This window comes from Heloderma suspectum, chromosome 1, assembly GCF_057233095.1.
Source record: "Heloderma suspectum isolate Gila_16-S chromosome 1, 16-S_ref, whole genome shotgun sequence".
In the NCBI taxonomy this organism is placed as follows: Eukaryota; Metazoa; Chordata; class Lepidosauria; order Squamata; family Helodermatidae; genus Heloderma; species Heloderma suspectum.
This window is the reverse complement of record NC_139458.1, coordinates 146,124,551-146,146,143: the sequence shown is the minus strand read 5'-3', so window position 1 is coordinate 146,146,143 and position 21,593 is coordinate 146,124,551. Positions and strand designations below refer to the sequence as shown.

The 21,593-nt window shown below is 46.4% G+C and overlaps 1 protein-coding gene across 2 annotated transcripts in view; it reads right to left on the bottom strand.

The window, feature by feature from the left end:
• Window positions 1–249: 249 nt before the first annotated feature.
• The window catches only part of IGFBP5 (insulin like growth factor binding protein 5), a 65,840-nt gene continuing 44,496 nt past the window's right edge, over window positions 250–21,593 (bottom strand). For both annotated transcript variants that reach the window (XM_084806416.1, XM_084806407.1), the window contains exons 3-5: window positions 10,243–10,472; window positions 9,119–9,238; window positions 250–7,786 (exon numbers count right to left, since the gene is read on the bottom strand). In XM_084806416.1, the coding sequence (XP_084662542.1) occupies window positions 7,655–7,786; window positions 9,119–9,238; window positions 10,243–10,472 (482 nt within the window). In that variant the 3' untranslated portion in view covers window positions 250–7,654. The remainder of the gene's footprint in view (window positions 7,787–9,118; window positions 9,239–10,242; window positions 10,473–21,593) is intronic.

Genomic DNA, 21,593 nt, shown 5'->3' with positions numbered 1-21,593 from the left:
AAAGAAGGTGGGGCCCTGTTGCAGTGATGGTGAAACTGGCCAGGCCCTCACTGACAAGAATAGCATTGGGCTGGGCAGTGAGGCACACTGCACCCTCCATGATCCTTGCAATATGCAAGCCTTCTGTCCGCACAAACTCCAGTGTTGGGCACTTTGCTAGTTGGCCCCCTTAGTAAAAGGTTGGCAGATCATTCATCCAGCATGCATGCGATACACAGACATCCTCCAGGCCATGCACACAAGCTAATTGAATGCATAACTTTATTAAATAAATGCTTTGTCATAAGAAAAGACAAAGATCAAAGAGTAACATAAATTATAAGTTGAATAAATAGTATACAGCAATCTTCACTTTTTAATAAAATGTGAGATACTTTTTTTCTTTTAAGTACAAAATGCTAAACAGAGCATTACACTCCTCATCCATTGTCAGTTTTTCACAAACTGCTTTTTAAACCCCCCTCCCCCACCGGTAAGAGTATGAATATTCTTGTTTACTGCAAAAGAAAAACAAAACAAAACAAAATATCCACAGAGCTACTGTATGTATGTAAAGCTATTCAAAGCTACTGTAAAATGTGTAGTGAGTAATTCTGTGTAATGGTTATAACCAGGTAGGAAACTCGGAATCTGGTGTGTTGTGGGCTGTGCTATCGTGGGGGGACTTGCGCTGTCAAAGAGCCGTCTCCGTGGTGTTGTGGGAGGGGCTTCGAGAGGGCGGAGTTGGAAGTGGAGTGATGCAAGCCCTGCCCCCCTCGAGCATTAGCCAGGAAGGTGGCCTGGTCCTGCAGTGACCTGTCAACTGCTTACACTATAGATGCTCCGTTAGAGAGGGAGGGAGGGGGAGGGGGAGAGAGAGAGAGAGAGAGAGGAGAAATAGTGCAATTCGCTTTTGTACTAGTGGTTTCAAAACAAAACAGTCCACCGCAGCACTGGCAAAGAATATGTCAGCTTGAAAGGAGGTCTTCACTCCTCAGGTTGTTGTTGTCTGTCTTGGGCTACAGCAGCTGCAGTGGGGTCATCTAGAGATCTTGATATGCTCTGGTTTCCCCACCACAAATGTGGGGAGTGACCACTGCTTTGGAGACTAGAGCTTACCACTGCTTCCTTGAGCATGTTCCCCGTGAAAACTGCCCCTGAAACCTTCTCTGCTCTTCCGCTGTGCAAGTGTCTCTGAAGGGAGCATCCTCACTGCTTTGTCTTTTATCTTTCATTTTTGCCTCTCCTCTCCTCATCCTGATTCGCTACTCTGACAGGGCAGTTTTGGTATTTGAAGAAAATCAAGGGAGGCCTTTTCTCCTTTGTCAGCAATGGAGATTGTATCCTGAGCAGGGCTGGCCCGAGACAGTTTGCTGTTGAGGTGGAGTAGCAAATGGCATGTCGTCGTCCCACGTCCACCCCCCCTGGTTAAGGTGCATACTACCCAAGGCAGGTCAAGTTTGGCACCTGAGGCAGAAAATCCCACAAATGCCTCTCCCTGGCAGTAAAAATACAATAATTAAGAAAAAAACACCCAATCCTAACAATTTGCCGTCCTTTCCTAACACCCCAAACCAGTTGCCTGAGGTTGCTGCCTCACTCTGCCTAATGGCAGGGCCTGCCCTCAGTGACATTTACCTGCCTCAATAGTTAATGTAGCTGGTTTTCTTTTTGGGAACACAGGTACGTGAAGAGTAAAAGGTTTTTAACCATATAGGATTAAATCCAACTAAGCTTTCTTCCTCTCCCCCTTGTAACCCTCTGTGCCGCTCCCAAACTTGCTTTGAAGGGTTTCCTAGCCCTTTGGAACAGATTTTGACAGGGTATGTGTGTGAGTGGGGGTGCTGCAGGAGGAATCCCCCCTCCTCATTCTGCTGGTGGAATAAATTCCATCAGTGTTGGATCCTGCTCATATTGGTGAGACAAAGGGCGGGAAATCTGTTCATTCTATGGCAAGGATGCCATGTTTCAAGCTGAGATGCGATGGATGATTACAACACAGTTGATATTTCTGCATCATCACCATCATCATCATTTAGACACAGGGATGTGTGGCCCTACCAGTGGCGTATGGTCAGTGAGATCTTGGAGAATGAGTTGCCAGAAGTGGGCATTGGATCCAATGTCTCATAATAGGCAAATGGACTTGGAGATGATGGGTTGGTAGGTGACATAAAGAACAAAGACTTTTGGATGGATGGCCCTTGAATAAGATGATTCAGACCTTTCTCTGTTGTTTTTGTTTGAACTAGCTTCGTTTCAAACAGATTGAGTTCTGCCATAGTCTCTTATGTTAGTGATTCAAAATCTACAGGTTGGGAAAAAAGGCTTTTTACTAGTTCTTAATTTCTAGCACCTTTTGCAGCCTTTGATGCTCCTGGGATTTTCACCAGCCTGATTGCACTGCAGTCTTGCAGTGCTCCTAGACAGTGATCAAACTCAGCCAAGGTCATGCCAGTGGTTAGCTGGAGTCCTCTTAAACGCACACAGAGCTGCCATCCCACTTTCGGCTCAAGCACAGCAAAGTCAGCATTTTTGCCAGTGGCGCATGGCCTTGCTGGAGCCCTCCATTGGAAGCAAATGACATCCAGACTTGGGAAGATCTTATACCCTTTCTGGGTCTGCTTTGCAGGACCCATCTGGGAAAGGGAAGGTGGGTTTGTTTGTTTGTTTGTTTTTTAAAAAAATCTTCCCTAGAACAGTAGTAACTTTGCATGGGTTAGGGCAGCGGCTTCCCTGCCTTTCATCTAAGACTTTGAGTGCTGCTGCAAGTAATCTAGAGAAGTGGGGCTTCAAATGGCTGAAGTCTACACCTAGCTGGCAATATTATTCACTGAGTCCCCTCTCCTGATTGCAATACCTCTACGTTGTGTATGACGAATGGGAGGTCAAGCAGCTGTCTCCATGCCCTGTGTATTCTCCAGATGTTGTTAGACTGCAACTCCCATGAGCCCTGGCCAATATAGTTAATGGTGAGGGATCATGGGAGTTGCAAAAACATCTGGTGGGCCACATGTTCCCCACCCCTGGTGTACTGGCTAAAAAGGGCTCTTGTTTTGTACGCAGGGAAAGGTTTTCAAGTTTCAGGAAATAACAAAAAGATACATAACAAGAAAGAAAATAAAAGAAGAAAGAAAAAAGAATTAAAAGATTGTTTGGGGTGAAACCAGTGCAGGAGTGCAAAGACACTCTCTCCACTGTTTGGGGAGGAAGAGGGATTTTAGTGACATTCTTTCATCTTATGCAGCTAAAGTCATATTTGCACCACAGACTCACACTGCTTTAAGAGTCATTCCTTCTCTCCAAGGAATCTTAGGAACTGTAGTTCTTGCAAGGGGAGCTAAGAGCCTCCCAACAGAATTCTCAGCAAACTACAGCTCCTGAGATGCTTTTGGGGGAAATCCTGGCAATCCAGTGGGTATAAAGCCAGGGTAAGTTTGCAGTGAAAATTTGCCCTAGTTCCTTTCCTTTCCTGTGCCCAGCACAACTCTTGCCCCTTAGATGCTATGTCGATTATACGTGCACCTCTCCACACACCCCTTCCTCCTCTTTAATATACATTTGACAACAGGGGTTGTTTGTTTTAAAATCGTAAGCAATGAAATCCTTCTGCTTCTCCCCAGCCTGTAGCTATCCTGCCTCGGAAACAACCCATGAACCATTTGCATATGGAAGAAAGTGCACTGTGTCTGCCCTGGAGTGAGCAAAATGGCTCCAATGCATCTTTTGGAACCTTTGCCTTTGTTTGTAATGGGGTCCAAGTGAACCTCCATCTTGAAACAGCTTAGAAGCCAGTCGTGAGCTCTGCTTTAGCAGAGATGTCATCAGGTCTTGTGGTCATTTTGTTTCTCTGTCTAGGGCCAGACACATTTATGCTGGAGGACTAGGGGAGTTCCCCCTGGAAATGTCAGGACCAGATTAAAGCCTTACATCATCTACTGGCTTGGTCATTAACAACTGGCCTTTATGGTTGTTCGTTGGGGGTAGTGAGGGTGGTTCCCAAGTCAAATGACTTTGATGCCACTCTAGGTCTCCCCTTCTTGGAATCCTGGCTGTGTATACCTAAGAGACCCATGTGTGCCATTAGGGTTGTCTCCAGGATCTTCAGTCACAGCGGTGGGCAACTTCCAGAGGTCTGGTGGCCATTTTTGTCTACTGGTATGGCCGCAGTCCACAGGATGCCCCCCAAAACAAACAAAGAAGTGCTCAAACTGCCGGTTTGCCACTGAAATTTTGGCACTCTGTGGGCTGCGTGCTGCCCACCCGTTTTATGGGGAAGGAGGGATGTGGACAGGACCTTCCCCGTGCCATCAAATCCAAGACAAATGATTTATCAGCTTCTAGGAGTGAACCATGCTCAAAGCTATTGCCAGAGAAGGAGAAATCCTTCCATGATTTCTTTCCTCTTGATGGACAGAAAACCTCAGGGATAGCCCAGATGTTGCCCATGGGTCTCTTGCATGGACATTAGGATTATGGCCATTTCTGGCAAAAAAGGCATCTTGGGTACTCCCCCTCCCTTCCATAATTACCATGGATTTGCATCCTGCTTGCGACACAGAAGTCCATTCACGCAACCCTTGTAGTGGATCTCTAAAAGGGTGGGCGTTTCTCCTCCTGTCCTATAGGAGCTCCCTTGACTGGCACAAGTGGTCTGTACCATGCTTGTTGCCAGGGAACTGGGAAGGAGCCAATTGATTAGGGTTATTCTGGTTATTCCAACTCATTCTATAGGGTTGGATCCAGATTTACTCATACTTAGAGTAAACCCATTGAAATCTATGGGAATTTTACTAACTTAAGTGTCAATGGGTTTACAGTATGTATCACTAAATTTGGACCTAACCCAAAGTTAGCCAAGCACCCCAAGCCTACCAGTTAAGACAAGAAGCATAGCTAAACCAACCCAAAGGCAGGTAATAAACAAAGGGGCATTTTCACCTTCCCACACCCTAAAGAAGGGTTGGGGGAAAAATGGAACTTGGGTCCAGCTGTTATGGTAGCAAATGCCCCAGTCAAAGCACAGTTCGGCTTTTTGTTAGAAAGGAGCGAATTGGAAGGTTTAGCCCCAACTCTGAAAAGTAAATGTATAAAAGTCTCATAACTGCTCCCAAGGCCCAGGCGAGCAGAAATGACAGATGGAACAGCTAGAGGCAATTTACCGCATCTCTGAAATTCTGAACTTAACAAATATCTGGATCAAAGATCAAGCTATGGGTCAAAGGGCAGAGTGGATTTTGTTTGCATTGTTCAAGTTTGTGCTGGGAATTCTATCCCAAATGTTCAGACTTCGAAAGCTTTTACCTTGGGAGGATTTTTTTTTTTTAAGTTTCCATCCTCATAGTTCCAAGTCTCTGCACCTCCAAAGGTAGAGAAACCTCTCTCCAATACTCCATAAAATGAGACTGCCAAATATTGATTCTCTGATCCAGATTTCTGGCCAATTCTCACATTCCCGGGAAGGACAGATATGATTGGCTTTTTAGCTTTGTTCCGGAGCTGAACGCAGGGTGTGTGTGTGTAAGGAGCAAAACCCACCACAGTCACTTTTGTACAGTGGCCATTCTGCCTGGAAGATTCCTTATTTCCCTTTCATCTGTGCTAGTAGTGTGTGTGTTGCGTGTCATGGGTGTCCTTCTGGTTCTCCTATCAACAGCACTCTTTCCCAATACTCGGCAGGCAGTGCAGGCTTTCTCTGCCTGCGCACAGGAAAGTCTCTCCCTCTGTCTCTCTGTCTGTCTCCATGCTTCCGATTAGCACGTGGTCTGGAAGTGCTTGCAGCCAGCCACCCCAGTGTCATCAAGTCCTTTGGAGTCCTCCTCTAGGAGGGAACAACCGCCAATGGTTCCACTTCTTCTGCACCCTCAGGTTGATTGCAGTGGCCTGATGCTTCTGAATGGTTACTGTTTCAGCGATTCCTCCAACGTCAAAGATAGACGTTCCTTTGTTGTTGCAGTTGTTGTTTTTGTGCATTCTCATTCATTGTTCTGGGCACAGGAAAGACCCTTGTCATGGCAGTGTCCATGGAAGCATACCAAGGAGTTAAAAATGTTAACAACAACAAGAGCAATAATAATAATAATAACAATAACAATAATAATAATAGGCTTTAGTGGTCTGCCCAAGCCTGAATGTGAAAGCTGTCAAATCAATGGTTTCTGCAGGCAGTTTATATGTGCCATTCTGTTTGTTCTCACAGCTAGAGTTGGTACTTTTTCTTCCCAGACAGAGGCTCTGTGCCTTTCACAGTGGCGCAACCGCTGGAAATTAAACAGACACTGCTTTCCCCAGCACACCTACTGAATTTCTGCTTGCCAAGCAGACCCAGAACCCCTGTCAGGAAAAAAAAAAGTGGCAACCTACTCACAGCCAGTTCCTCAAGTACGCTTTGAAAGAGCAGAGGCCTCTGTCTGTAGAGATGTCCAGACATTCCATAGATATCGGAAGTTGGTAAAACATTTCTCTATCTGCGGATCAAATTTACATTTCTAGTACGTGTGATTTTATTAATCATGAACTAACCCCTTCAGATGGTCCTTGCATAGGACAACGTTTTGGGTATTTGAGTGAAATATCAGTTGTATTTTCCCCCATCCTCATCCTTACAACAGAAAGGCAGAGGGTGATAATATTTTTTAGCCTATCAGGGGTGTGGAAATCTGCAGGTTTGTTTACATAAGCCATCAAAAATATATGTTTTTAGGGCCTGCAGGTCATCTGGTGCAGTGTTACTTCAACTTGGGCCCTCATCCTGCAAGTACACAACCTTGAATACCTATGATGTACACAAATCACTCCAAAGAAGCTTCTGGGCCTTCACCCATGATTAAAGTAAAAGGGCTGTGCCTGTAAAAAAGGGGCTTGTTCAACAAAGAGCAAACATGTGCACACATCTGTATTTACATAGGAAAGGGCTGTATAATGACACCTTAAATTTCAGGTCAAACCTCATACTTACTGCCTATGGGGACTAGTCCCATTGGGAATGGAAAGCTTTGGATTCTTAAGTATTAGCTTCGCTTTATCCTGCTATAGGTTCCGTTGTTCTCTGACCATTCGCTTTTTATTAAAAAGAAGATCAGAGAGTGCACAAGAGCAAATAAACTTTCATCTTGGGGGAGGGAAGAGGGGCTAAAAATAACATTATTTTTTAAAAGAAACATGCCAGAATATCTATATCTATAAGTGAGAGGCCTGCTTGTCCTAGGATTCTGCTGGTTAAACTATACATTTTTCAAATCTGAAAGGTTTTAAACCCTCAAAATTAAAGACAAGAGAAAAAGAGAACATAATTCAAGTGCTTCTTAGAGCTTCCTACGTCGGTGCTGTCTGGGTGGCAGTGTGGAGTTACGTGCAAGCAAGGTCGCCTATGTAGGGCCATGTCCCAAGTGAGGTGGCTGGCTTGTCGTCATCATATCATCATCATTATCGTCGTCGTCGTCATCATCATCATCTTCTTCATCTTCTTCCTCTTTTTTCTTTTTGGCTTAACATATTGCCTTTTCTCCTTTAGTCTCTGCCGTTGCCATTGAGAGAAGCTGATGACATGCTGCAGATTCCGAGGTCCTCAGTTTCTTAAATGAGATGAAAGGAATCGGTCTCTTGGGGCGCCGTGAGGTGTGGGGTAGGTGATGGGTGGGGAAGGGCTTTGGCAGGGAGAGGCAAGAGGGGTAATTCACTCAGTGTTGCCACTATCAAAGTTGTGACACTGGAGGTCTCCGGCTACATAATCAGTTCCTGGCAGCTTCAGTCCATACTTGTCCACGCACCAACACAGCCCACGTTTCCGGCCCCGAGATGGCTTGCACTGGAGAGGGGGAACAAAAAAAGGATAAACAGTGAGAGGGAGGACAGCTGGGACAGTCACACACACACACACACCCCACCGCCACCCCACAAGACAATGTCTGGGTTCACACAACACGCTAACTCACACTCAGTGGTTGAGTGTGGGTTGCCGTTGAACCATGGGTTAGCATGTTGTCCAAACCCAGGACATTTTCTGCAGGGTAGCTTGTTAACCATGCAGTGTGGCTTATTTTTCTCACACAAGCCACCTTGAGAACCCATGTTTTGTTGCTGGGTTGTTCAGGGTGGTTAACAAGCCAACCTGTGGAAAATGTCTTGGGTTCGGACAACACGCTAACCCATGGTTCAACAAACAGTCCACAGTTCAACAACAATCCACACTCAACCACTGAGTGTGGGTTAGCATGTTGTGTGAACCCAGCCTTTTTTTCATCTCAGAGGAGAGTAACCTGAGCTTTCTGTTGACCATGAGGATAAGTCATCAATTAAACTAAAACAAAAACAAGCAAGGTTTGCCTTCTGGCAAAGGCTGCTGGTTTTTTTGGGGCGGGGGGAGGGCAGGGGTCTCTCTCTTCCATATTGTACCTGTCTTTATTTTTTCTCCACCACAACTAATAGCAGCTTCAGAATGTGTGTGATTTTTTAATCAGGCAAATGGGACAGAAGGGAGGATTAAACACCCTCCACCTCCAGTTCCTCCAGCACTGTGGTCCTGGATTCAAATTCCCTTCTCTGTCCAATGTATCACTAAAACAAAAACAAAACCAGTGAGAGATCTTACTCACAGATCTCCTGCATCATGATAGGTTTGACCCCTAAAGCACATAAAATCATTGGCCACAGTCTTGGTTTAGGTTGGCTTTGGGAACAAGAAACTGTTCAGAGATTGAGTTGACTGGTCCAAAAGGGTATGAAAGGGAGGACTCTCACATGCATGTAGGGTAAACATATGAACTCTTTTACAGAGGACAGTCCTTTATATGAAGGGCTGTCCAGTCTGAGTCTGGTTTAAAGAACCTCCCGAAGGGAAAGCAGGGGCTTTGACGTTGCCCATCAGCAGTTGGCAGCTGGACAGCAGACTGAACAGGCAGGCACACAGGTCAGTCCTTCCCACGATGGTGAAATTGTATTTCTATTTAAATTATAATAATTATTTCTAAATTTGCACATACATATACACAAACGAGTCTATGCAAACTTTATGCAAATCAATCACCTCTTTCTGGTGACACATTTCCTCCAATTTCGCGATGAATAAGTGGCTGCCCTAACACTGTCCCTGCCCCTAGTTTGCAAAGCGCATCTCCTTGATTGCCAGAGGAGCTTATACCTGTTTTCTCTTGTAGAAGCCTTTCCTGTCACAGTTGGGAAGGTGGACGGCACGGGGGATCATTTGCTGGCTGGATTTGAGCTCCTGCAGTGATGCCTCCATCTGTCTCCGGCAAGGGCCCTGAAAACAGAGAGCACAAGAGAGAGAAAACAATTAGGCCCCGAAAGCAGGTGATGCCCAGAGACCCAGCACTGAGGAGGATGACACACTGAGCTCCCAAGATAGGGTCAGGTGAACGGGAGTGCTAAATATGCCATGGCGTGGGGCACAGCAACACTGGGGATGACTCAGTTTATCTGAGAGTGCAAAGGGTGTGCTTACTGTATTGCCTTTCTGAATGTGCCTAGCATTTCTCACCAGCTGGAACATGATGGTTGCTCCTTTAGTCACATAAGAGGGAAGCTGTGAGAGATGGGGTGTGGGGTGTGCATTCACTTAAAAAACAAATGGGAATTCAAACCAACGAGCCCCATTTGTTTTCATTATAAAAACAAATGGGAATTCAAATGAACGAGTTCTGAATAAAACTCCGTTATGCATTCACTTTTTCAGTCATTTCTGCTGGGAAGGAAACGGGAAACTTTCTGGAACAGCCTGTGCAGGTCACAGAAAGGTTACCGGGGTGGGGGTGCAAGTGGGGGTGCGCACACTGAAACTGACAGGTATAAAACAGGATCTATAAAAAGGGGACATTTTATCCAATCTGTTCAAACGTTGGCATGCACATCTTGCATGGAAGAAACTGGCTGAGGTATGTGACAAGCTGCTGAATATCATAGAATAGAATAGAATAGAATAGAATAGAATAGAATAGAATAGAATAGAATAGAATAGAATAGAAGGGTTGGAAAGGGCCTATAAGACCAACGAGTCCAACCAATCAAGAGATCTCCGCATGGTGAACATGGCTGTGTAGAGTGGTTTGAACTAGCAGCTGGAAAAATACGTGTGTCAGCTTCAGGCTTCCCACTTATCAATATGAATGCCCTTCTCCCATTTCCCACCGCCATGACAGTTATGGTGGAACTAGGTGGCAGGAAAAGGAGAGAAGGGAAGATAAGAGATGGAGCACAGGAATAAAGAGAAAGGAGATCTGATGGAGCTCTAGGGAAGGTTGCACTTACCAGTTCAAACTCTGGCCTCAGCTCAGGGGCTGCAACCCGAGGGTGTGCTGTGTTTTCTGCCCCGCCCACAAACTTGGATAAAGTCATCTTCTTCCGACGATCTTTCTTCAGGGCCTCAGCCTTTAGTTCAGAGAGGCGCCCGTGTCCCTTGTTCCTGTACATTTTGGGTGAGTAGGTCTCCTCTGCCATCTCTGATGTGGTTGGCTCCTCGTGCTCTCTGGATTCCCTTTCTGGAAACAAGGGAACAAAAAAGGAATGGGCAAGATGCATTTGGACTCACTTGATTCACAGCGTACGTCTGTGGTTGTAACAACAGCCACAAAATCCAGCCATTTGAAAGAAAGAAACATGTAAACGTCAGATGACAATGAAATGCAGAAAGTACCATGTGTGACCATTCAATCCAGCGACCATCCACAGCAGTAGTAGTTGATGCAGTTTATTACCATTTGACCCCACTGTTTACAATGTAAACTTTACATTCTTTTCTCCTCTACAGGATAGGTATGTATCTGCCGTGTAAGGATAACCCTTCTGATGAAGCAGAGGTAGGCAGCCTGGTACCCACCAGGTGTGTTGGGCTAGAACTCCCATCTGCCCCAGCCAGCATAGCCAGTGGTCAGGGATGATGGGAGTCATAGTCCAAAAACATCTGGAGGAGACTGGGTCCCGTGCTCTATCCCTTGAAAGTGCATGCCATAATAAATGTGTTTGTTTTTATTATTTTATTTATTATTATTACATTTATACCCCGCTGTTTTTCCTCCTTAAGGAACCCAAGGCGGCGTACATAATCCTCCTCCTCTCTATTGTATCCTCACAACAACAACCCTGTGAGGTAGGTTGGGCGGAGAGTCTGTGACTGGCCCAAAGTCACCCAGTGAGCTTCCGTGGCCGAGTGGGGACTAGTACCCAGATCTCTCTCCAACACTCTAGCCACTACACCACACTGGCTCTCCTTTTAAGGTGTTAAGAGACTCTCTTGTTGTTTTGCTACAACAGACAAATGTGGTTTCCCCTCTGGAAACTGTTATAAGGATAGAGCAGTCCAGCCAGCTGAAATTTAGGGGTGCTGAACACAGTGACCAGGTTCACACGTTTGCTGGGGCTCGTCGTGGCTTAATTAAGCCTGATGAGCCATGCCACCCATGGGTGCCATCCTAAATATTCAAACCATGGATGTGGCTTGTCGTGTCAGCTGAACTTGGGGACTGTAGGTTATGCGAGGGCTAAACAACCCTCACAGAACCCATGGCCTGTTTTACAGTTATGCGAGGGTTGTTTAACCCTCGCATAACCCACGGTCCCCAGGTTTGGGAAACATGATAAATAAATAAGCCACAGTGGGCTGCTTCTTTGTGTGAACTGGCCTACCGTGTTGCTTGTTTGGGGGGCAGGGGTTGTGAATCACATTTGCCATCTTGTCCAGTGAGTTACAGTGCATGGCAGTATGTTCCTGGTACCACAAAAGAGGAGTCAGTTGGCAACCATTGTGGCTCCAGTGGGGCAGAATTACCTAGGTTCCTAGAGTTACTTTGGGGGACAAGGCTGTGCTAAATTTGATAAGTTACCAACTCTTGCTGCTACTTCGGCTATTGGCAGAGGGATCATACTAAGGGCAAAATGAAACATGATGTTAAATCAATGCACAATTGCCTTTAATGCACATCTCTTTTCCGTATGTAAATAGCTGCTATGTGGGAGGAGGAAGCAGGATCAGAAGTGCAGCAGGAAGAGAGGGACCATTTAACCTTCTTAGGTTTTTAAAAATAATAATAATAAAGATTTCTTTTTGCATCTCTGCAAACCTTAGGGTTCCGTCAAGCATGCTGATACCTCCCCCTAGTTTCTCAGTGGACCCTTTTTTGGCTACAATCTGATTGGCACTCACCAGCAGAATTTGCTATTAGAGGGAGCAATGGTCCGTCTTATCAGCATGATGTAGAATCATGCATTCAGACTGTGGCCAACTAGCTGCCCCAGAAAGTTTGCAAGCAGACAGAACACTGCTATCCATCCCCTGCTAGTCCTCTGTGTCCGATCACTGATCAGTACTGCCACTGAAAGGGAATGTTACCTCTCTGGGTATCATGGCCCTAGCTTGCAGCCATCTTTCCTCCATGTATTTATCTAACCCTTTCAGAAAGTAATCTGTGCTAGTGGCCGTTGTGTGGTGGTGAATTCCACTGGGAAAATCCACCCTGCCTCCGAAGCTCGCTGCCTGTGTATTCAAATTCTCTGATCCCAGCCAATATGATCTTATTAACAGATGGTCATTTTCAGAGCTTGGGGGTGGGGGGGGTGTGTTATATATAGGAGCGACTTGGTGAAAGCCTATACTTAGCTAACTTGTGACCTTTAATGCAGCCCTTAGAGCAAAAGAGGGTTATTTTTGGTACTAGATTTGAATAAAGTTCTAACCACCAGGGACATTGGAATTTTGTGGTGTCCCTTTCAGCCAGACCCACTGAGCCACTGAGAGGTGGGGTGGGTATGGGGAAACACTAAAAGGAAGTGCAGACAGGAAGGAAGAATAGAAGCTTTGCTTCCCATATCCTCAGAAGCACCCAAGAGCCTTCCAAGCACCCAAAAAGCCTTCCAAGCACCCCTTCCCCCATAGAATCTGAGCAGTCCCAGATGACCCAATTTGTGCTAAACATGTGTTAGCAAGCTGGCTGGAGAAGATAATCCACCATCACTGCTCTTCTTCCAAAAAAGTTTCCTGCCATTCTCCCACAATCTATGGGCACTTAAGCTAGGATAGATAATTCTTTTCATGTTTAGGGCATATCTACATGACAGACTTAACCCACCACTCTACTGAGGCACCTGTTTCCGGATTTTTTGCAGGATTAACATTGGCTCCTTTTACATGTTTTTGTTCCTGGGGTTTTTCTTTCCCTTCCTTTCCTTATGTTCCATTACACAAGCACTAGGTGGCACTGTGGTATAGCAGACCTGTTCAATTACACTTGGCTTTATCTTGCCATTCACAAATATTACCAGACTTCCTTGTTAGAAAAAAAAACTCACTAAATGGTTGCAAAGCATGGGAGAGGTGGGAACTAAGCATGGAAAACAAAGCAAGCTCCAGTACTAGTTCAGAAAGTTACAGTTCTTATCACAACTAGCTGGGGTGGAAACAGTTCTGGTAGCCTGATGTCAGAAGGCTGCCAGCGAGGTGATAGTTGGGGAGAGCCAAAGGCTGTGGCAATGCAACAGCCCTGCTTTTCTTGTCTCTCTCAGCTCTGCAGGATGGCACAGCCCATGTACTGAGGACAACTTCAGAGGCTTTCTTCCAGGCACCCCTGACATCTGAGGTAAGGCAGCCGGTAACCAAAGGAAGTGCTTTCTCAGTGGTGGCCCCTGTTTGTAGAATTCCCTTCCCAGGAAGGCTGACCTGGTGCCAACATTATCTTTTTAGTGCCAAAGACATCTCCCCTCCCCCCAGCCTTTAAATGTATTAATGATTATTTTAAGAAAATATGTTGTATTTTACCTATATTTTACCTAGTTGTGTAAACTCCCCTACAAGATGACTGGGTGACAAGACTGAGGAAAAACTAGGAGCTACCCTGCCTCCCACTGCATCTAGGAATTGAAAGGTTTAGGCATCTTCGCCAGGTTGTGACCTGGCAACCCAAAGCCCAAGTGAACCCAATGGGACTTACATCTGATAAATTGCACAGTATTAGGCTATTAATTGTCCTTGGGTCAGTTCACACCACCCAAGTCATGCAGGGAACTTTGCATTGCTTGCTTCAAAGTGGCTAGAAAATCTCTGTGTTGGAATACTTGGCTCTTTTGATGGGGGGACTATTTATCAAAGGCTAAATGTTAATGCCATTGTGAGTGCAGGCACAATTATTGTTCATATTATTTTTCTAGTTGTGTGAATTCCTGCTTGTTACAGGAGTCCCCCCTCCCAATTCTATGTTATCCAGCAACAGAAGAACCTTGGGAGGTGCGGTGTCAAGTGCTTTGATCATCAGGGCTGACACACTAGCTGCAAAGAGTGATACAGTCTGGTAAACTGATCTCTCTTATTGGCCCAGTGTCACAGAGCTGAACTCCTTTTTTCCCCCTGCCAGAAATGATGAAAGGGCTAAAGGAAATACCTGCCCCTACTCCCACATTTCTTTAATCCAATCCAAACGTCTCCTATATGGACCCCATGAATACTGCTCCAGGTAATAGACAGTGCTGCTTTGGTTCAACAGAGAAGACACTCAGTCAAATGCATGTTACTAGGAAATAAGCCCCACTCGTTCACTGGAAAGGACTCCCAAGTCAGTGCGCATGGCATTGCAGCTGGGATGTTTACGAATTTCAGTGGTATGGGGTCAGGGTGGGTTAATGTCAAACATTAGCAAGATGGCACCCTTAGCCAACTCACTAGACAGGCAGAAAAGCTGCAGAGGAAACTTTGCATACATGAGGGTGGGAGAGCTCTTCAAGCCTCACGATCCAAAAAAAGCTGTCATCAGGTTTGCAAAGCTGCTGCTCAAGACAACAGGTGTATCCAGCTTTTTTTTTTTTTTTTTAAAGAAGTACCTTTGCCTGACTTTGTTTTGGTCCCTCCCCCTGCGCCACACTATGAGCTTTTCTACATGAGACATTTATCATGCACTCGCCATTCCCTACTCACAGCTGTTTACAGGTTCTTTAGATGATGTTGTGACCCTCCAGTTTTGCTTCTGTGTCTAACCAGCACTTTCGGTGAGGTATTTTGCAGCAGGGAAAATGCGACATTTAATCATGAAAGCAAAAGAAAGCTTCTTGTGATTTCTTCTTGTGTATTTCTGCTACTCTGCTATAGCACAGTTCCACATAGAGGTTATGTAGTGGAAAAGCAGGAAAGAAAATGCTTGGATCTCAATTCTGGGATGAAACCAAAAGTAGATACAGTGGATTAACAGCGTCGTGTAGAAACGCTCTATGCTCCAGATTGTATCTGTCTTTGTCTAGGAAAAAGGACCAATCACAGTACCAGTCTACATGCACCCCCAGTGGACCTGGATAGTAGTATTTTTATTTATTTATTATTACATTTCTATCCCCTTTTTTCCTCTTGCAAAGAACCCAAGGCAGCTTACCTAGTCCTGCCATCCATTTTTATCCTTATAACAGCCTTATAAGGTACATTAGGCTGAGAGGCAGTGACTGGCTCAAAGTCACCCAGTGAGCTTCATGGCCAAGTGGAGACTAGAACCCGGATCTCCTGAGTCCCACTCCAGCACTCAAACTACTAGACCATACTCATTTTCTACTTGGAAAATAATGTTGTCTTTTTTTCCTTTTTTTTAAGGCCTAGCCACTGAGAGGCTCGCATCTCCCCTGAAAACAACAGCAACATTGCTTATGATGTCTCATTGTGTTTGACCTAAGTAATATTCCTGTCGACACGATTTTTTGTCCATGCATGTGACACAAGAATACTGAGCCAGGCGCACGGTTACATGAAGGAGCCCCTCCATGCAAAAGTGTTGTGGTAATAATGGTCACATCCTTCCCACAAGTCCTTTTTCTGGTTCCTTTAATGATCTTGGGTGCAATATTATCCTGCGTTCTGAAGAGGGCACCAGAGGCATGCCTCTAGCAATCTGGGAAATATAATCTGGGTATATAAACAGAGCAACCCTTATAAATTACAAGAAAGTATAAACAATTCTTTCAACCTGGGATCTGTCAGCAAGCCAGGGCAAGAAATTGCTGGCCGAGTTCTAATTCCTTTTGGTAATTGGGATAGAGATAGGAGCAGCCCCCAGAAAAAGTCTAATTTGGGAATGGGGTGCAAGTGTCATGGGGAGGTGGTAATACCCTGAATGGTTCCACAGCCTCTACTTTACTCCCCTCATGCACTGTAGCCCTTCCTCCTTAGGGAAAGTTCACATGATCTGGCGAGCTGACAGTTTATGTAGCAAGCTGTCGAGATTCTGGGTGGAGCGGGTCCATGCAGAGTCCAGCATGCGGTAAAGGGATCGTAGACATAAGAACATAAGAAGGGCCCTGCCGGATCAGAGCGAAGGTCCATCGAGTCCAGCACCCTTTTTTCAACAGTGGTTAGCTGGATACTTCTTTGAAGTTGATAAGGAGGCCATGAGAGCAACAGTCCCCCTCTGTCGATTGACTTCTGCATCTGCTTTACAAAGGTATACTGCCTCTGAATGTGGGTGTTTGGTTGAGCTAGCACGGCTAATAGTCATTGATAGACCTATCCTGCACAAAACTCCATGGTTACTGGCACTGCCGCACCATTTGTGAAAGTAGCTTGAGAAGCAGTCCTATAATTGTGGCATGAACTATAAACTGGGCATAAATTCAAAGAACGGGAATCCTTGTTTGCGAATCCTGCCATCTATATGCTTCACCATGAGCTGAACTCCACATGGATTCCCTCAACCCATATCCTTGGCATGTCAGTTTGCTAGAGCAAATGGGGCCTGAACTAAGTATTGGTCCAAAACAGGTTTTGTGCCCCAGCTGTGCACGGATATTATTTCCCAGGCTTCTGAAACAGGATTCTGTACATCAGCAATCAAACAGTGACTGCCTCCTGTGCAAAAAAGGCATGGTTCACCCCAGGGATTTTGATGTGATTATTAGCACACCCTGCAGCACAAAGGAACCTGGTGATATGGGTTGAGTTGCATGAAATGCTGCATATGGGACAGCTGCCGAATGTCCCAGCTTTGGTCTATACGTTCATGCAAACGAGGTGGCCAAATGGCCTGTACTACTTCAGATTGCAGTTGGGAGATACCATCCTTGAAATTCCCTGCAAGCAGAAAACTAACACATGAGGGAGAAAGGCTCTGAAGTCACGCTCTTGCTCCTATGCTACTTTCAGCAAGTATGGTCTACACAGGGGACCATTCAAATATATGATCCTTCACCTGCAATCTAAAGTCCATTCTACCCCAACCTTCCTCTGCTTGGCCTTCCCCAACCTGGTGCCCTCCAGATGTTTTGGATAACAGTTCCCAGAATTCCTGACCATTAGCCATGCTGGCAGGGACTGATGGGAGTTGAAATTCAAGACATCTGGAGAGCATCAAGTTGGGGACAGCTGCTCTGTTTGTTTATTTATTTATTTATTGCATTTATACCCCGCCTTTCTCCCTCTCGCAAGGAACTCAAGGCAGCTTACATTATCCTCCTCCTCACCGTTGTATCCTCACAACAACAACCCTGTGAGGTGGGTTGGGCTGAGAGTCTGTGACTGGCCCAAAGTCACCCAGTGAGCTTCCATGGCCAAGTGGGGACTAGAACCCGAATCTCCCGGCTCCCAGTCCGTCACTCTCACCACTACACTACACTGGCTCTAGACTCTTTAATCCTCTTTAGGCATTCAGTCTGAATGTGGGAAGGGGCTCACATGCAGGAGCAGGCTAGCTGCACTTCTCAGACGCCTGTGTGCACATCAGCCACATCCCCCTGCCAGCATCAGTCTGAAGGGGGCCCTACACGTGCATGAATGCAGTGGAGGCTGGTGGCTCCAATTTCAGTGATTTCACTCTGGGCTTTAGTCACAACCTGACAGAACTCTAAAGGAGCTATCCAAGATGCTGAACTTATTCTCGGGATGGACTAAAATCCAGAATGGATTCACAGCCCCATGATGAAATTACACTCACCTCCCTTACGCTCTGCTCAATCTTGATTGTCACATGGTGAAGCCAATTAGCGCACAATAACCCGATCATCTTAACCTTCTCCATGCAATGGTGCTTTCCAGAGCAGCTATTTTAGGGCACAATCCTATGCATGTTTACACAGAAAAAAGGCCTACTCCCAGCATGCACAGCTTGCTGGGGCATGCTGGGAATTCTAGGCCTTTTTTTCTGTCTAAACATGCATAGGATTGTGCCTTTAGGAAGCAATCCTATGGCCTCTAGACAATGTCTGGGGGCTGTAGGATATTTCAGACTGTAGAAACAATAACTCTAATTTAAATAGAAATACATTTCACCACAGTGGGCAGGACAGACCAGGTGAACGGTGTGCCTGCTCAGTCTGCTCCTCAGGGATTGATGGGCAACTTCCATCTGATGTTCCTTTATACCAGAGATGGACCAATAGCCCTTCAGATAGAGGAGTGGGCTCTGTAAAGTACAACATATGGGATGTTTCTACATTAAGCAACCCTCCCACAAAACCCCACATCCTTTCCGGAGCTTGCTGCTTTCGGTTTCTTTGCGGGATTAGGAAGGGCTTCTTTACATGGCAGCCACGTGGTTTGAACTGAGGGCGTGCCTCCCTCCCTCCCTGGTATGTGTTCAAAGGGGGGAGGTCTTGTTTTCATAGCTAAACTTCTGCTGTACTGGTTTCTCGCAGCCCCCAGGAAACCTCTGACTTGCTTCTCCGTAGACATAAAATGTAAGATTGTATGGTAAGTCTGCAACCCTGGGCACACTTATGTGGGAGTAAGCCGCATTGAACTCAATGGGACTTCTGAGCAGACATAAGATTATTTATTTATTTATTTATTAAATTTGTTAATAGCCCATCTGGCCGGTCACCCAGCCACCCTGGGCAATGTACAACAACAAAACAGTTAAAACAATAAAATTCTACATTAAAAATATCATAAAAAATACCCTAACCCACCCCAAATGCCTGCCTGAACAACCATGTTTTTAATGCGCAGCGGAAGCTCATTAAAGAGGAGGCATGGCAGAGTTCCCTAGGGAGGGAGTTCCACAGAGTGGCGGCCACCACAGAGAAGGCCCTCTCCCTCGTCCTCACCAGCCTAGCTGTCCTGGCTGATGGGACAGAGAGAAGGCCATCCAAGGCTGATCTTGTTAAGCAGCCTGTCTGGTGCTGCTGGAGACGCTCCTTAAGATAGGCTGGCCCAGAACCACATAGGGTTTTAAAGGTCAAAACCAACACCTTGAACTTGGCCCGGAAAACAACGTAACCACTGCAACTCCTTCAGCACTGGAGTGATGTGATCTTGCCGGCGGCTGCCTTTAATCAGGCGAGCCACTGCGTTCTGTACCAGCTGCAGCTTCTGAACTGTCTTCAAGGGTAACCCCACACAGAGCGCATTACAGTAGTCTAAATGAGAGGAGACCAGGGTATGTACTACTGATGGGAGGAGATGGTCGGAAAGGTAGGGGTGCAGCTGCCATATCAGATGGAGTTGGTACAGCGCTGTCCGGCTCACAGCTGACACCTGAGCCTCCATGGAAAGCTGGGAGTCTAAAATGACCCCCAGGCTGCAGACCTGGTCTTCCAAGGGTAGCCGTATCCCATTCAACACCAGGTCAACATCCCCCAACCTCCTCTTGTCTCCCACCAAAAGTACCTCGGTCTTGTCAGGGTTCAGCTTATTCCTCCCCATCCAGCCACTCACTGTCTCCCGACATTTGGACAGGGATTCTACGGCCAACCTTGGTGAAGATTTGAACGGGAGGTAGAGCTGCGTGTCATCCGCATATTGATGACACCGCACCCCAAACCTCCTGATGATAGCCCCCAGCAGCTTCACATAGATGTTAAATAGCATCAGGGAGAGGATGGAACCCTGTGGCACCACACAAGTGAGTGGCCATGGGTCCAAAACCTCCTCTCCCAGTGCTACCCTCTGGTACCTGCTGGAGAGGAAGGACCGGAACCACCGCAATACGGTGTCTCCAATGCCCAACCCCTCCAGGCAGTCCAGGAGGATACCGTGGTCAACAGTATCAAAAGCTGCTGAGAGGTCGAGGAGAACAAGGAGCATTCACTTCTATCCAAAGCCCTCCTCATATCATCCACCAAGGCGACCAAGGCCGTTTCTGTCCCATGCCCATGCCTGAAGCCTGATTGAAATGGATCTAGATAATCGCCCTGTAAGACTGCAACCCTCGGCACACTTACTTGGGAGTAAGCCCCACTGAACTTAATGGGGTGCTCTGATTCAACAGAGGACGTTGCTTCTGAGCTTGGTGAGGTGGGGGATCAAATGTGTCTCCCTTCGTTACAGGGAGGCATTTGACCCTCTTCTCCCTCCAACTGAGAAATGTGCTGAAGCATTTACATGGCAGACACCTGGGAATCGAGGAAAGTCCTTCCTCAGCAAGACTTGAGCGGAGGCAGGAGTTGCAATTGGCAGGGATTCTTGCCCTCACGCCTGTCAAATCTGCTCCTGCATGCCGTGCTCCCATCCTCAATGCCTTCGTCATCCTGACTGCGTGCGCCCTCAGCAACTGACAACAAATGCCCACAGCAGGCGGACAGAGCGGTTTCTTCCGCTATTGGAGAATTTCACGGGGAGGTCATGACGCTCCTGTTCCATGGGCCGGAAAACCCCCCACATTTATTGCGTTTGGGGAAAACATGGGATAGGCTGGGGGAAATGGTGGGAGACACCCTGGAGGGTAACAGCATCATCTAACGAGCCCACAAACTTCCATGACAGAGTCATCTCAATAGCAGGATAAAAGCTCCGTGTGATGAACCCCATGGCCACCCTACGAGATAGCTATGGGAAGCTCACAAGCAGTACATGGGCACAATAGCCCTCGCCCACTGTTGTTCCCCAATAGCTGGTCTTCAGAGGCATGTTGTCTCTGCTCCGGGAGGTAGTATTCAGTATGACTGCCATGACTATTAGCTGTTGCCAAACACAGCAACGTTAGACTGGGAAATATTTGCATTTTTAGACGCTATTGTTGGGTGTGTCCATATATACCTGGTGTGTTATGTGTGTTGTTAATTCCCAAGTCAAAATTCAATGTTGATCTTTCTTTTGGATCTTGCTTCAGTAAGGCAGTGATATACCTCACGCTCACCAATGGGGCTAGGGATGAGGGGAGAGAAAAATAAGCTAAGGATTACAGCGACTATATTTTGTGCTGATCTCTGTGCATATTCTGATCAGGCATTCGTTCTAAAACAGGAAGAAAACCCAGCCAGGTAGTAGCCTTAGCTGCCAATTGGTTCGACCAGTTGAAATTTAGCAAGGCAGCGACCCTTGGTGGTCTCAATCCCCTTATAAGATGACTAGCTGAACATCTCTCATAGTGAGAACAAGCACAAAAGGGGTGTATTCGGGGTGCAGTGGGGACTCAGATATTAAAGCTGCCTAGAGCTGGAGGAATGGAAAGCTGGAATTCTGAAGGGCAGAGGTCTCTCCTCCTTTCCTCTCCCTGCACAGAAGCTTGGTGGGATTATGCAGGGATCATGTGTCCTTAGCTAGAATGCAGAGGAGCGGGTTGCATCCGGTGGAGCACACACACTCAGCCTAGCCCATGTTACTGATACTGCATCACACTGCTACCTGATCCCCCAGCTGGTTCATGAAACTCACTCAAACAGCCTGAACCTGAGCTGCCTTTCCAGCTGGGCTTCGCGCTACACTGACT